Source organism: Cyprinodon tularosa, unplaced genomic scaffold, assembly GCF_016077235.1.
Source record: "Cyprinodon tularosa strain WSP-4 unplaced genomic scaffold, ASM1607723v1 ctg598, whole genome shotgun sequence".
Taxonomy (NCBI): Eukaryota; Metazoa; Chordata; class Actinopteri; order Cyprinodontiformes; family Cyprinodontidae; genus Cyprinodon; species Cyprinodon tularosa.
In genome coordinates, this window is record NW_024039338.1 from 611,816 (window position 1) to 629,117 (window position 17,302).

The 17,302-nt window shown below is 38.5% G+C and overlaps 1 protein-coding gene across 2 annotated transcripts in view; it reads right to left on the reverse strand.

Moving 5' to 3' along the window:
• Positions 1–17,302, reverse strand: part of pam (peptidylglycine alpha-amidating monooxygenase) — a 66,859-nt gene that overhangs the window by 12,620 nt on the left and 36,937 nt on the right. For both annotated transcript variants that reach the window (XM_038306942.1, XM_038306941.1), the window contains 5 exons: positions 13,759–13,952; positions 9,480–9,527; positions 5,776–5,905; positions 3,837–3,953; positions 1,406–1,478 (listed from right to left, as the gene is read on the reverse strand). In XM_038306942.1, the coding sequence (XP_038162870.1) occupies positions 1,406–1,478; positions 3,837–3,953; positions 5,776–5,905; positions 9,480–9,527; positions 13,759–13,952 (562 nt within the window). The remainder of the gene's footprint in view (positions 1–1,405; positions 1,479–3,836; positions 3,954–5,775; positions 5,906–9,479; positions 9,528–13,758; positions 13,953–17,302) is intronic.

Below are 17,302 nucleotides of genomic sequence, written 5' to 3' on the forward strand. Positions count from 1 at the left end.
GAAGTCCAGCAATAAGTGCTGGAAGATATTTTGTTCTGTTAGCAGTTCCTTTAATCCGCTGGTTTCGGTTAATCTCAGAGAAATATTAAAACTTGGGTCTATCCAGTACATTTACAAACAAGCCTCTCCTGTCAACTTTGTCTTTTACTATTGTTACACATGTTTTGCATAAAGCCTAGGGGTGTAAATATCAATCGTTTTGTATCGATGCATTGATCCAACAACCGACGATACAACAAGCATCGACACGTCTGCAAGTATCGATAAATTTATTTATTATTTCCTCCGATCTATTTTTTCCACTTGCTTCTGGACGTAATTCTGACCCCCGAGCTGCGGTGGCGCTAAACCTATTTTGCCCTCCTACCTCGCTTCCTTTAGCCACTACCCACTTTCCGCATGCACACACAGTGGCGTAAACAGTAGGCAAGACGGACATGGCGGAGATAGCGGAGGTGAAAGAAGAGGCGGAGGAAAAAGAAGATGATGTATTCTTGAGTATCGAAAATAATCGAATCGTTGGGTCAGGAAATCGATACTGATGGGTGTGATTTACACCCCTAATAAAGCCCGTCACTTTTTAAGGGGTAGTGAGCTGCCTCCAATTCATTCGGACAGTAGCTGTCTGTACTGTGGTCTGATCCAAGATGGCCGCCCTCTAGGCTTGTTGCCGACAGTGTCCAATGAGGCATCTGCATATTAATGACTATGCAGTGAGTGACGACCAACGCATTCTAGTCACCAGCCTTTCCAAAGCTAACGCAGGTCAGTTCTTTCCCTCTCAGTAACTAGCCCGGTCATCTCTTTGCTAGCAGTAGCTGTTCAGTTGCCGGTAACTGCCAATCACTGAGCAGCTCACTAGCGGGAATTGGAATAGAAATAGCACAGAAATGGCATCAAAATTAAGACTATTGCAGACCCGGTGGTGCCTATTTCCTAAGCGCAGGAGGATTTCCAGGTGATCAGAAAAGCATCAACTATGAGGAAGCTCTTCTACTTCAAGCCAGACACTTGCTTGACACGTATTTAACTCTTTTCTATTGGTTTGCACATGGAAGGCAAACAAAATGAACTGAGAGTTTATGTCTAGAAAAAAATGTTAAGAAAAAGAAGGGCAAAATATTCTTAAAGTCTGTGAGGCACTTCTTGTGTTGCTTTTTACTTAACTACCCCAGACTTGTAGAAATATTGCTTTCTAAAAACACAAAAGCAACTACAAAAATTTATAACCATTATATAACATGCATTACGCAACATAAAGTGATTAGAAAAAAATATGTTAGTAAATTCACGATAGAAATGGTGATTTGACCAAAAAAGTATTTCATTCTATTATAGTTTGATGCTACTATAAATGCTAGGTTTGTGAAAAAGCAAAAGAGCGCAAACGCAAACAGCAGCTCACCTGATGCAGAGCCACATCTGTCACCCAGTAGTTATTGTCCTTGTCTGTTGTTATTCCATGAGGCAAGTAGAACCTGCAACGTCAGAAAATGGATGATCAAAAGGCCAACTTTTAAGGACTTTAAACCCAACAATAATAACCATCAAAGGAGCGATAAGACATAATCTATTATTTTAGATACAAAGAACAACTAAATAGTGATGTTAAAAACTAAAGGTCTACACCCTATGGACAAAGGACAATCTTTAAGGACCAGAATGTTCACATTTTGGACAAAGAAAATAGGTGGTTTGAGAGGAAGGAAGGAAGTCATTTATGTTAAGAAAGAAAAACCAACCTTAAACAGAGGGGGTGAACTCAGGTTCCAGCTTTCAAAAACCTACAATGCAGCAATTTAGTTGATCCCTTCCCACTATCATTGCAACTCCAACCCCTTTACAGGCGAGCAGAAAACCTTGCCTATTCAGCCAGGCCAGCAATTCTCTTAACGACCGCCCTTTCAGAGACCTAGACAGGTATGGGGTACTGCAGACTAACAAAGAAGCAAAACGACCCCCATTCCAAAGGGGTGGAGGCATTTTTCTGGTTCAATTTGCATGTTTTTTAAACAAAAACAAGGCGTGTTAAAATCGCCTCAGTTCCGATCAGTATGCTGCGGGAACATCAGACCCAGGTCAGACCATTGAACGCAATGTACAGATGTCAACACACCGCACCAGACCTGTCTGACCTAACAAGCCAAAACAACCCTGTTTACATTTGATAAACATGGAGCAGCACTGGTGGGAAGGATTCAGATACATAAAACAGTGAAACAATACAGCACACTATGCCCTGGCTTCCTTACGTGTTGCTCTTCATTGTCTACTTTCCTGATTTCTGTCACACTGGTGACATCATCAACACTAACAGAGCATGACGGTGTAACCAGACACGCAGCTGCGGGGGGACAGAGGCCACGTTGCTTTACAGCTTTTTTTGCCAGTGGGAAGGGAGCCAAATGCTGATTGTGAGCGGGTCGAACCATGTTTGAAAAACAGGCGTAAACCCGATATTTTCAGCGGAAAACAAAATTAATAGAGCAGTGTAGCATTAGAGAAAAATGGCCCTCTGGGAAGAGGCTTCACAGTATTCAATGCACGACCAGCAGATACAGCAACAGCTTCTTCCCCATTGCCATCATACAGCTGAACTGTTGTGAAAACTTGTAATCATGTAACTGACTCGCCATAACACTGAAAACACCAATCCAAAAATTCTGTATATTTGCATCATACATATTTAATGCTCTGAACTTCCACATCAATGCGTTTTTTTTTTTTTGCACTACATTTTTCCCCCCACACTGTTTACATTTGATCACTGCTGCACTTTAAGAAACGGAAATGTTATGAAATTAGTGGCGGCCTAGTGGTTAGTAGCCTGGGTGCCATTCCGAACTTAGTCCCGCCCACAATGTTTGAGGTCGGGAAGTTCGGTCTGGCATTGCTCAATAGTAGCGCGAATATGCTCGCCCAATATCTGGTCGGGCCAATCAAATTGTCAGGGCGGGCTTTATACGATGATGGACGGATGATCAACAGTATTGTAATCAACCACGTCACCAAAGCGCGCTTGGGAGACAACAACAATGTCTGCCGCTGGAGAGTTGAGGTGAGTAGATTCTGCTATTAGGTCTGTTCTAGAAGATATCGACAGCAAATTAATTTTAAAAGAGGAACAGAGAAACGCGATCAAGGCATTTGTTGAAAAGAAAGATGTTTTTGGCGTCCTTCCTACGATTCGGCAAAAGTTTAATTTACCAGCTGGCTCCCTTGGTCGCTTAACATACGTCACGCACTCCGTTGCTCTTATTGGTTGTAGGTCTATCCAATTGAGTGCAGAGGCATTTTTTTCCCCTGGTCTGTTTGAAACACGCCCCATAATCACAGCTCTATGGAGCAGTATCAGACTCATATTCTGACTAGATTTGAGTAGGACTACGTCAGGCTTAGTGGTTAGGGCATAGAGCTTGGAATCCTGAGGTTCTGAGTTCGAGCCCCACTCCCACAGACTGCCACTCTGGCTCTCTGTCAAGAACCTTAACCCCACACTGCTCCCCAAGGGGATGGGTTAAATGCAGAGGTAAATCTCTCCAATGTGAGATCAATAAAGTTAAATTATTATTATATAAAAGTTAAAGTCTAACAGCATTAAAAAGTAACACGTTGCTTAATTCTTTGCCAAACATCAAGTTGATGCTAATTGGCTGAGCATCATTTAATCCAAATATGTGACTGGTGCAAAGAGAGGGGGATAGGGGAGGGGTGGGGTTGAAGAAGGATTTGTAACTGGATTGGAGGTACAGAGAAGCATTGCTTGTCGCATATCTTGTTTCGGTCTACAGACAGTTTACAACAGCCAGCCTTGTGTATAACAATATACATCTTACATGTTTCGGCCAGAGGCTTTTAGAATTCTGCCATTGGCGGGGTCCACAACCAAAATGGCCGACTGCTGGATGGGCCCCAAGAACCTCTGCTGGTATCGAGCCTGGCTGTTGAAAGAACTAAACAAACACAAAAGGATCAACATTTAGTGAGCAAGACAAGAAATGAGACAAGGGATTGGCAAGATTTCAGCCTAAATACAACCTTTTACATAAAAGCTTTTTTATAACACAATGCTAATATTACAGTATCTATGATATAATGCTGTGCTGCTAATAAAATAGAAGTAAACGCTAACTGAGAGGTTTTGGTTAATAAAAATATTTTGCATCCAGCATAGGGCTTTGTGGGATAACCCTTATTTGGATTGCTCTGACTTAAAATATGCATAGAACTATTTTTGTTTTTAATGACAAAACTTAAGACTGAGTCAGAAGAAAATGTGTAGGAGGCTTAAAATCTGATAAATAACAGCAGTATTTAGAGGGATAAAGTTTTCTTTTGAAGTGCAGCTAATGACTCATCTACAGGCAATGACTAACATTTTAGCAATACTTATTTAATGAACAACAGAGATGCTGTTTGATTAAAAAAGGCACCAGTAGCAACAACAAAAAAAACCCCATTAGAGTCGTAGGGAAGCGGTTGTTTCAACTGTTGCGGTTCCGAATTCTCCCGAGTGGTGCATGACTTTACACTTGTGAATAAAGTGAATGTGATTGGTCGATTGTCAAGGGGGCAGGATTGTTGTGGCAGAAGGTTCGCAAGCATGTTTGGTTGTGGCCGGTTTGTCGGAAGCATCTTGCTAAACAATTAGCAACTTAGTGCTAGCAGGTTCCCAATGGGAAATTCCATTGGGACCAAGTAGCACTAAATTGGTGACTGAAAAACGACGCTGTCAAGGAACGCTATGGACAGAGGAAACATGCAAGAGGAGGAGAGTTTAGTGTCGGAGGTCGTGGATGAGTCTCCTCCGTCATCCATTTTTTATTTAGAGGAGGAAAGCGGGGACGAAGATGTTGTGGAAGAGGACGCCAGGGCGGCAGAAGCTTGGTTTGGTGTAGAAGGCTTCCAGCTCCAGCTGATGTATAACTAACATGCCTGCATAAAATAACGAAAACCCCAACCCCCAGGTTTTAAAATAGGATTTTTTTTTAAATAGAAATTTTCTAACTTTTGGGACAATATCGTCTGATAAAGAGTTCATTTATATACATGTTAAAGCCAGAATGAATGGACATTCAATATTTACAAGCTGATGTATAACTAACTGGCCTGCATACTCTAGACAGATTTTTGTCAGCACTTCTTAGCACTTTGATTCCAAAAGGGCGTTATGCTTATCTGCAACAAAATTATTTTCCTAAAGAAAGTCAATTATTTGTAAAACCAGCGAGGACTAAAAAGCCGTTTTAACATTCTACTAAGGTATCTTTGGGAGGGGCTTAATGAGGAAAGTACAGTTAAGCCGAATCCGCCTTTTACAGCTGCTTTTGTATTTCTGTTTCTGTCTCCTTGAACCCCAGTCGGCCTCAGCAGATGGCCGCTCACACTGAGCCTGGTTCAGCTGGAGGTTTCTTTCTGTTAAAAGGGAGTTTTTCCTCTCCACTGTCGCTACAAGCATGCTTAGTGTGAGGGATTGCTGAAGAGTCAATGAGTCGATGCAATCAACTGGTTTTCCTTACATAGAAAACTTTTAATCAATGTGACTGTATGATCTGGTTGAACTGTAAAGTGCCTTGAGATGACTTGTGTTGTGAATTGGTGCTATAGAAATAAACTGAATTGAATTGTAAATTGTGCAAAACCTGCACATAAAACCGATGTCTATGTTGAGGTCTAAGACTAACTAATAGTCAATAGCAATTTAGTTAAAAAATTCTATTTATTAAAGCATCTAAATAAGATTAAAAAGGAAAATCAATAGAAAGAAAGACATACTCTGCACCCCAGTGGTGGTCACCTCTGTGAAAAATGACTAGATTGGAATCAGAGTCGAGGGCGAGTCCTGACACCTGTCCGAGCTGAAGAGGACTCTGTGGCCAATCCGACACGTGCTCCAAATGATAATCTGAAACCATAGCAAATTTTTAGAGACACAGACACACATTTGGGAGAACTTTCAACATTAAGGAAAAGCATAATACTTTGCTTGTATTTTTCTTATATTCCAAGAACGCATTATGCTTTTTTAAGGGTTAGAAAAAGATAATTGTTTTTTAAAAATTAAATCATCTTTTTTTTTTTTAAGAGTTTATTTTTTCTATAACTTTTAGAGCTAGCTTAGCACACAGCTATACAGCATAGCCAGCCTTTGATTTTGTATGGTCATATATCCTTTCAGATGTGTACATTAATATTTAAATTACTCTCTTGTTTTAATTGAGAGTATCTATTCAATCATAAACGCAGTTTGGCTTATTGTTTGATGGTATATTAAACAAACTACAGAAGTCATATCTGTCCTTAAAGTAAGCTAAAGGTGCAACTAAAGCTTAATTTCCTAATTAATTAACCTCTGATTTTTAAAAATATAAATAGATTAATAATTAGACAGCAGAAAGTGTTTTTAGTAGCAACACTGCATAACCTTTGACCCAAACGCTACCTTAATTTAAATCTTAAATCTATGACAATACATAAGGTCAGAACTTGCTCTTCATCTATGTTTAAAATATAATAATAAAAATTATTTAAAAAATAAAGTCTGAAACAGGCCTGGACAAGAATGATGGTAGCCCTATAAATTAATTTAATCTAAGAGAAATGTTAAATTAAGGCGTGTTCACCAATTCTCTTCTAATCAGTCAGTGGGCCTACATATGGCACTAGAGGAGGTGACAGTGCAGATTGGAAGCATGGTGTGTACCACACTCAACATGGACCAGAGGGACTTAAAGGTGCTGTAACTGATTCTGCAGTTTTAAACCATGAGTGAAGAGAACAGTTTAGTTTAAACTGTAAGCACCACCCCTAATCTCCCATTAGGGGTGGTGCTCCGTGCAGGTAATAAAGCGCACATCTTGTAATGAAAGTAATGAAAAGACACCTGTCTAGAAGGACTACAGGCAGTTCAGAGTCCAGATTTAGTCCTGCAAACAATCTACATCGGCTGGTCAGAGATTTAAACAGGTTTTGTTCAGCCTTTGGTCATTCTTGCCTTTAAATGCTTTCGCCTTCCCCCATTTATACCCATTTAGGCTGCTTTGCTGTATATGCAATGAGAGCATCGCAACTTTCCCCTTGTTTGCTACCAAGCTTCTCAGTTTAAAAGTTGTGACGTGGAAACTCTACAGAAGGAACCTCATTGGCAGAGAAAACGATTACGTTAAAGTTAGAATCCACAATAAATTGGCAGGGACTCCTGCATATCAATGAGTAATACGTTTTAATAAAATGACTCCTTCTGCAACAAACTATACCATGTAAAAAGCATTTTGTTAGAGAGATTTAAAAAAAATCGTAGGCATGGTTTGAATGGGAGACAACAAAGGAAGACACTATTTCTGAAGCCAATCTGGAATTTGCCACACTACGTGTTGACAAGCCACAAAGCTTCTGTTCCATAGTTAGATGAGACAAAAATGAGCTTTTTGTCAAGACACATCAGCTCTATGTTGACCGACTCCAGAGAGAAATTTGCTGACCAGAGTCAGAAAGCTTGGTCTCAGCTGCAGGTCATGGGTCTTTGACAGGATAATGACCAGAACACACAGCTAGAAAAACGATGTGGCTTGTCCACACGTAATTTAGCTGTGACCTAAATCCTATTGAGGAATCCTGGAAGGAGCTGAAACAGGCCAGCTCGAAAAGGCAGCCTTCAAACCTTGGACAACTGAAGCAGTTTGCTGATGAAGACTGGAAACAAAACACGAGCTGAGAGCAGCAGAAGTCTGTTGCAGGAATTGATTAATTGCAGTGATTGACCCTTAATGTTGGACAATCAAATATTAAGTTCATTTAATCCAGGCCTGGTTCATTATTATTATTTTTTAATTATTCTGCTAAGGTATGTTTTAAAAGCAATTTCTGACTTTTATTTGTTCATATTCATAGAATTCTTATTTATAATTTCTGAATACTTTATTTATAATTTCTTTGTAACAAAATACATATCTGGGACCACGGTGGGTTTTTTTAAATTAAACAAATGGGTACAACCAATTCTGTCCATGGGTGTAATATAAGATCGTATTGACCTAATATAAAGCAGTTTGGTGAGTATCAATTCTACAACAAACTTTAGTTGAGATTGTCAGTTTTGTAGCTAAATGAATAATTGGAACTTCTCTGATGTAGGATTAAACCTAAAGGGATAATTTGGTCTTTTTAGAAGTAACTGCATGACTTCTCCATCTGCTGGTCTAAAGTGATTTCTATCAGATTTGCAAACACAGACTGTTTCATTTTACACCAATGAAGTGTTGCTAGTTGCTTTTTGAGGAACTAAACCTGGAAGTTACAGATCAACCCCCCCTAGTGGCTAAAGTTACACAGTCTACACAGAGACTCAGTTACAGTTATTTCATTATTCGATTAGGGCCTGTCACACCTTGCCGATTTAGACAGCGTATGCCCGACTTCCCAAAATCTCCTAAAACGCTGGAATACGCCAGTTAAAGCTACGCCCCTCAGTTACAACGCTGCTCCAGAAGGGCCAGCGATACGTCCGGAGGCACCCGGTCTGCATAAAAAGATGCCTTTGATTGTGGTATTAACCTAGCTGCTGTTTACCGCCTGCCCCCAAAAATAGACAAAAAAGAAAACAAAAAAAAGAAAAAGAAAGCAGGTTTGCAGTCGCAGCAGATGCTAGGAAGTTTGTGGGTGGTGGGCGTGAACGCAGAGAGGATCCATCACTCTCACCTTCTAGCTCACCCTATGATGGGGATGAAGTCTGGAGGAGAACTGACGGTTTCCTCCTGTGGACCCCCTTTATACCAAAACGCTGCAAATACGCCGTTAAACAGTAGCTGGAAGTTAGAAACACGTTCAGCGCTCGTCTGGAACACGTCAGATACCTTGATATGCATTGGAGAGAAGTTCTTGATAAATTACGCAGAATTTATGTACATGTTACTCATAGGTTTAGGCTAAGCTAGACGCCACGACTGATGAGTAATTTACACTTAAGGTATGTCGATCAGATAACTTACCTGTAACTTATGGCCCACGTATGGCATACGTCGGGAAATTTTAAGCATGCTCAAACTTATGCTTGCATACTCCCCGTATGTCGATATGTACCAGCGTGTTTCAGCGTGCTCATAACTTATACAAAACGTACCCGTAACTTATCCAAAGTATGCCAAAGTTTCTGCCAGATTTTTCATACGAAAGGCATACGCTGGTCTGAATCGTCAAGGTGTGACAGGGGCTTCAATCATGAACAATCTGATTAATCTGTTCAGTTGTTTCAGCCCTACTGCAAACCATAACTAGTTCTCTCTCTGCAGATTAAAGAATGTTTCTAAATGATGTGAATATTGAGGCTGCTTAGAATTAGAAAACATGCAGTTGGACATTTTTGTAACAGATGATGAACGGATGATCAGTTTGTATTAACCCCACATTTTTCTCCCAATTTTAATTATTATTATCTCATTATGTTTTCTCATAGCTACAGCTTAATATTTGATTGAACTTACCCTGATCCAGATCTGTAATCTCTCTGTTTGTTAAAAGCTGCTTGTCATCTTGATGGATCAAGAAAGAAAAGGAAAAAAAAGAAAAATGTAGTTTTGCAGCAAAAAAGAGATAAGAAAAAACAATACTGATGCTATTTTTGCAAAGATAACAACATGCAAATCAATTATGTCATAAAATTCCCAACTTCTAAACTCGTCAAAAAAGATCAACCTTTCGTAAAATGAAATTTCAGCTAATAACTAATCCCGTCTTTAGCTTTGATTTATGCTATTTTTCATTTTCAAAGGGCCAGTCACCCAGATAGACACACACAGTCCACAAAACTTCACAATCATAATGAGAAAGTGAGTAAAATGCAGACTTAAGACTTTAGTGCGGTAAAAGATCATATCATCAAATAAACCACTATAGAATGTTATAGGCTTGGAAAAAACAATGTAATAGCTGATATTTGCAGCTATAATGTGAAACTATAGCAACAGCTGCTTCCTTTCTGCACAGGGTTTCAAAGTACATTAGCCGAAGCAGATAATGATTACCTGGAAAATCTATTTCTTGGCTTTTATTCCATGTTCTATTCACACGCTATCTTTACAACCTGAAATGGGCTCACTTCAGTTTACCATATTCATACAAAATAAACCATAAAAATATTCACTAATCACTTTGAAATGAGTTAATGTCCCAGTTAAGCACTATGGAGAATCAAAATAGACATAATCAAAAAATAAAAGCAGAAATATATACATTGTATACATTTTCCGTTTTTATCAAGAAATGTATATATTTTGTTTTTCCTTTTCCTTACATAAGCCTTTTAAATTTCCTCCTCTCCTTTTTTTTTCTTTACAGTATCCCGTTCTGCCTCACATTTTTCTGTAATTAGCTTTTTCCATTGCCTGTTTTTCCTCCCTGTGCAGCAGGAACAGTAAAAACAGAGGGGACGTGCTTGTCTCCTATTGGTCAGTAGCTGCTGGTGGCTGCCTGGCTATAGAAGAGCTAAAAGCAATGGCTACCTCCCATCCTGTTCTACATTGGAGAGCAGCAGCAGATTAGTATTGTTTGGCAGCAGGCAGTGCAATTAGTGAGATACTTGACTGCTTTTTGCTGACCAATAAATATAGGAACTTTATACTAGATACATATTTCTGCTTTTAATATTTAATTATGTCAGGGTTGGTCCTCCTTACTGAAACGCATCTCTCATCTGCTGTCATCATTTCAAACATTTTGCTTTCACCCCTTGTAAACTTAGCCAGGAAGAAAAGCTACTAAACACACATGGAAAAAGGGTCAGTAAGTGATTGTGAAATATTTGGGGGGAAAAAGAAAACAAGAAAAAAAAGCCAAGTTTTAGTTTGTTACTGCTTTAAGCATATTGTTAATGCAAAAAAGTTGAACCATCAGTAAGGATTGTTGCTTTACCAAAACTTAGAACAACGAAGCAGCAGAAGCATCAACAAACCACAGCAAAATCACTTTTAAAAGGAACTAAATTGAAGAGGATTAATTTATATGAGTTAGGATTATTCTTAGTAATGAATGAATAAACCCTAATATTACCTGCCTGTTGTTCAGTAGTTTACCTAATTGGGACAGTTAGAATAAAAAATCATCATCATTCTGTATGTGGCAGAATGATGCCACATACAGTCGCTGGAGTCGTGGATGTCTCCTCATCTGCAAACGATGTGATGATCTGGCACACTGAAGTTATATAAAATGGTTCTCGTGGCAACTTCAACGATATATGTGAGCCCAGTTGGTAAGCGCTGCCTTCTGTAACTCTAAGGCTACGTTCACACACAGCCTGAAGTTACCCCAAATCTGATTTTTTTGCCAATATGCGACCTGTATCTGATCTTTTCAGGACAGTCAGAAAAAAATGTATCCAATTTTTTCAAGGCTATGGGGTCCTGAATCCGATACCAATCTGATATTTTAAAATGCAACCTGTGTCTGAAATGCAATGTGTCTGAATTAGGGATGGGGATCGTTAATATTTATTGATATCGATACCTTTATCGATACTTCTTATCGATCAGAGTCTTTATCGATACCACTATCGATACTTTTCTGTTATTTGGTGGAAAGAAGATGCGACAATATGTTTTTAACAGACAGAAAGGAAGTGGGAAAAAATTATTTGAAGAAATGTCTTCTTTTGGTTTAAAAAAATATATAAATTTTCACAATTGTTGGTTAATGTATTGTCTACTGTCACTTTTCATCATGTTTTTATGATTGGGAAAATATTTAGCAAATAAATAATTGTATTTTAAATTAAATGTAATTTTTAATAAATGTTGGCATCAGTAGTTTAATTATATTTTCTAAAATAAATAGAGCAATATACAACTGTATTACTCATGTTTCTCGTCAAAAACTCAATTTCCATTTTCTTTACGTTACACTTGAACGCATCATGATAACCTAAGTGTCGTTTTACTGAGCCAATCTAAACACATCATCACGCAGCACGTCTGAAACTTTATTTACTTTTCAAGCTAACTAGTTTGTATGCTGCCGATTACAACACGGATTTCACGATTACTATTTTTAACTGACCGGACAAGCTACAAAGTCTGTGTGCGCGCTTACCAGCGGTACTCTGAGTGGATGATTAAGACGGGCCCGACTGTGGTGCGGTGGCAGCAGCAGGAGGAGGAGGAGTCTTTTAAACCCGGAGACAGTCGAAGGTACTGCATTTGGCCTTTATTTGATGCACAATACTAATGTGCTTGGCCATTGAGGTGGTTTCCCCCCTTTAAAAGAGATGATTTTGCAACATAACATGCATTTCGCTTCTTCTTTATCTTTGAGCTTGGTAAAATGAAGCCAGACTTTAGACCTTTTCGTCCGTTCAGCCATCCTCCAGTCGCAAGTGAAGTTAACTGCCAGACTTCACTAGTTTTAATTTTAATATCTGTTTGCTTACAATTTCATTCCAAAACATTGGTGGACATGCTGCAGTGATTGGATTGATTAGATTTAAATGCTGTGACGCGACTCAAGGGACACAATTATGTTACAGGACCTCCGGGAGAAAAAGAAAAATAACGACCAGACTCGATAGTGGTATCGATAAGGCCAAACGTTATTGATTTTCGGGTTTTGAAAAAAGTGGAACCGGGTCCTTGATAGAACCGGTTTTCGATCCCCATCCCTAGTCTGAATGTCATTAATATCCGACAAAGGTTACTATTCTGCAACTAGCTATGCAGAAGTGGGAAGAAAAACAACAACCATGGCGGACGATGATGCGGAGAGTAGTATTTATGTTTTTACCGTCTTGAAAAGATTGTGTTTCTAAGGTTGGGAAAGATCACTAGATGTGCTCCAGCACCATCAACCATGTTTACTTCCGTAAACACAGAGCACGCCGGCTTGGGACGTCATTACGTCCTATACAGCACAAGCAGGACAATTAAGATGTATGATTGCAGTTCACATAAGAGATCACATAGAAGTCACATATATTTGGAAAAGTGAACAGCAACGATTTGACAAAAAAATCGGAATTGAGCATTAAGGCCAGCAGTGTGAACGTAGCCTAAGCAACTTCTCTGATCTGACTAAGTTTACTATTTCTGTCCAGATCTGTTGTCATGTCTCATGGTAGATTAATACATATATATTATGAAATATTATTTAAAGAGTTTGTCCTGAGTTTTCTCTTCTCAGGAATAGAACCACCAAAGATTCACTTTGTAAACATGGAGCTTTCCATAACATTAAGGCTATACAGAGAACATCATCCAGGCATCATATCTGTATCTTTGCAACACATCAGAGAGCTCACTCAACATCATCAGCCAAATTTCTAAAAAGGTAGAATGCTATTCATACAGGCATCTGCAATCCAGCTTCACAAAACAAAAACGGCTGTCTATCGAACCTTTCACCGTATTGTAAGCTTTTAGATTAACTTACACCTTGCAAAACACAACTAGAACAGCAGTTAAGTAAATCTGACATGTAGGAGCCAAACTTGAAGATAACAGAGTCGAGTTAACTGTCTAAAGTTTCTTCCAAAGAGAAAAGTTTAACTGCATCACGGCTCTGAATGTCATCTATCAGGGGCTTCTGGTAAATTAAAGCTAAGCTAGTAAAAAAGCTACTAAAATTTTTTAAAACGGTAAATATATGTTCTAAACAGTTTATTTTATTTTATTGCATTGCCATTAGAAAACTACAGATAAAAAAAATAAAGCTTAAATTCATAGTTTAAGCCAAGGATTAGACAGTACGGTCCGTAGATGAGGTAAATTTCCATACCTGCATTGTTTCCCATTCCCATCATGGCGTGCATGTGACCTGGACTGACAGCAATGGGAACATTTGCCTCTGCTGGAATATGTTCAAAAAGTTCTTTGGAGCCTGTCTCCATACAGTTCATGAAGGGATTCGCATGTTTGCTGTCCATGTAATACATCATGTAGAAGTTGCACATTTCATCGCTGGAAGTACCACTGCAAAAAAAAAAGAAGACAATAATTAGAGATACAATCAACAATGACTGATGTTCATACCTCAAAGTAAGTTCAGCTTGGAAACTTTATAACTACATGAACGTTTTTTCTGAGTACAAATAGTTAAAGGAATGGTGGAGGATATGCGAAATTCAGGAATTTTTGAAAAGACCCTCCCACTCCACTTTCCAAAAAAATTGCACATGTACAACCCGGTACCCGCTGTGTATGAAACACCTGCAAGAGTATGCAGGAGCCCATTTGTCCTCGTGCACGTTCGGTTTTACAGTTCCTGTTCACATCGCTCATACAAGCTTACTTGCAAAAAGAAAATTTGCATTTTTTTCACTATGTCAGACTCAGTGAAAATGGGGACAAACAATGGTGTCAAAAGTACACATTTGTTACTTAAGTAGAAGTATAGATACTGCAGTTTAAAAACACTCTGGTAAAAGTTGAAGTATAAACTTTACCTCTTTACTCAATTAAAAGTGAAAAAGTATGTGCTCCAAAAACTACTTAAAGTATAAAAGTATAAAGTAACCTTTAAAAAAACAGCCAGATGCCGCTATATGAACAGAAAGCTCCATTTTACAACTATTTCTATAAATTCTCTGAGATAGGGCCAAAGATGAGGGAGGTCTTGTTGGTGTCCGTCTCCTGATTCGCTCTCGCCTGTGTCCGACCTTTCAGACATTTCAACATCTTTTTCTGTATCCTACATTGTAGCATGGCATAGCCAATTCACGTTAGCAGTTTGAAGAACACCTGCTTGCGTCTGATGAATTCCTTTAGCTAACCAATGAGTGTTTGCGTTTTATGACTCATCCAATTACACTAGTTTCCACTATATATAGATGGCTCTGCATTGAATGGCGCACATGACGTGAAATAATTACTTATAAACATTAATCCAGCAGGTAACCAATTAAAAATCTGTGCAGTCTGAATAAAGACAATCATCAACCAGTAAATGTCCTGAGACATTTTTAATGATCTGTTATTTTAAACAGAATTTAACACTGAAATAAAATGAGGTGTTCATGCATTCATGTTATACATTTAATTTTTTAATAAAAAAAATAGAAATTGCCGAAAATTGCATCCCGTGCTATCTCAGATGAGTTGACACTGTATTCCTGTATATCCATCAGTAGTTAAAGGTCAGCAAATGCTAATTCTGCCTGTAAAACAATGACAGCGTAATTGTCGCTTTAGGATCTGAAGCCTCATTTGGATTTTGAAAAACTTTGATTATTTCCTGCTGTAATATTATAGATTTAGAATTTAGAATAAAAAGCTAGCAGATGTGCATACTCAAAAAATAAATAAATAACAGAAATACAATTATAGAGCATTCAGTATTGTGAGAAAGCCCACAATGTTTCTGAATAGATACATTATTGTATGAGTTAAGTTCTGTTCCGTTTATGTCTCTTTCCTTGTAAGTATTGAAGGCGATAGCTTAAGAGCAGCCTTTAATGCTATCTTAGACACTATTGGCTTTGTTCAAAATGTGAATAGTCCCACGCATTCTCATCTTCATACTTTGGATCTTGTGCTGACATACGGCATAGAATGTGAAGAAATAACAGTATTTCCTCACAACCCTGTCCTCTCTGACCACTTTCTAATAACCTTCAGGATTACTTTAACAGAGTTCTCCTCCCCCAAAAGAAGGTTCAATTTTAGTAGATCTTTATCAGATAGTGCAGTTATAAATTTTAAAGAATCTGCTTCACTTTCTCTCTCCTCTGTGTCACTGAGCAGTGCTGCAGAGTGCAAAAGTTTAGCTTATTCCCCTTCACAGGTTGATGATTTTGTTGATGGGGTTGCTAGTTCTCTGCGTATTGCCTTAGACAACGCAGCTCCTTTGAAAATGAAAACCGTTAAAAATAGAAAGCTTGCTCCTTGGTTTAATGCAGAGCTGCGTACTTTGAAGCAAAATGCTAGGAAACTGGAGAGAAAATATCGCTCCACAGGCCTGCGAGAGTCCTTCCTAGTCTGGAAAAATGGTTTACTGCTGTATAAGAGGACCCTTTGTAAAGCAAGAGCAGCATACTTCTCCTCATTAATAGAGGAGAATAAGAATAATCCTAGATTTCTTTTTAATACAGTTGCCAAACTCACCCAGAGCCATAGCTCTGTTGAACCGTCCATTCCACCTGCTCTTAGCAGCAATGACTTTATGGGATTCTTTATAAATAAGATTGATCTTATTAAAAATAAGATCATAAGCACTCCTCTATCCGCGATTGTACCTGAGGTAGTCATGGAATCTGAACTGGGTTTAGACTGCTTTGTTCCAGTTGAACTCTCTGAATTAGCAAAATTATTGTCTTCATCTAAGCCTTCAACTTGTATGTTAGATCCAGTTCCAACCAGGTTATTTAAGGAGGTATTCCCTTTGATCTCCTCCTCCATTTTAGATGTGATTAATCTATCTCTGTTACAGGGATATGTACCTAAAGCTTTTAAGGTTGCTGTAATTAAACCTCTGCTTAAGAAACCGTCTCTTGACCCAGATGACTTGGTCAATTATAGACCTATATCCAATCTTCCTTTCTTATCCAAAATTCTTGAGAAAGTAGTTGCCAAACAAGTTTGCGATCACTTCCACCATAATGAACTTTTTGAAGAGTTTCAGTCTGGCTTTAGAGCTCATCATAGCACTGAAACAGCTCTGGTGAAAGTCACTAATGATATTCTCATGGCCTCAGATAATGGACTTGTATCTGTGCTCGTCCTGTTGGATCTTAGTGCTGCATTTGATACAGTTGACCATAATATTCTTTTAGAAAGACTTGAATATTTTGTTGGAATTAAAGGAACAGCACTAGACTGGTTTAAATCTTATCTATCTGATCGAATTCAGTTTGTTCATGTTAATGATAGATCTTCAACACGCTCAAAGGTTACCTGTGGAGTACCACAGGGATCAGTGCTAGGACCAATTCTCTTTACTTTATACATGCTCCCAATTGGTAGAATTATTAGACAGCATGGGATTAATTTCCACTGTTATGCTGATGATACCCAGCTATATCTGTCTATAAATCCAGATGAAGCTAACCCATTACATAGATTACAGGCATGTCTTGAAGACATAAAAACCTGGATGACTCTTAACTTTCTGCTTCTGAATGCAGACAAAACAGAAGTTATAGTCTTTGGACCAGAGTCTCTGAAAAAGAAACTGATTAGCCAGTCACTTCATTTGGATGGGATTAAACTGATTTCAGATAATAAAGTAAAAAATCTTGGTGTTGTTTTTGATCAGGACCTGTCATTTAGGTCCCATATCAAGGAGGTTTATAGAATTTCCTTCTTTCATCTGAGGAACATTGCAA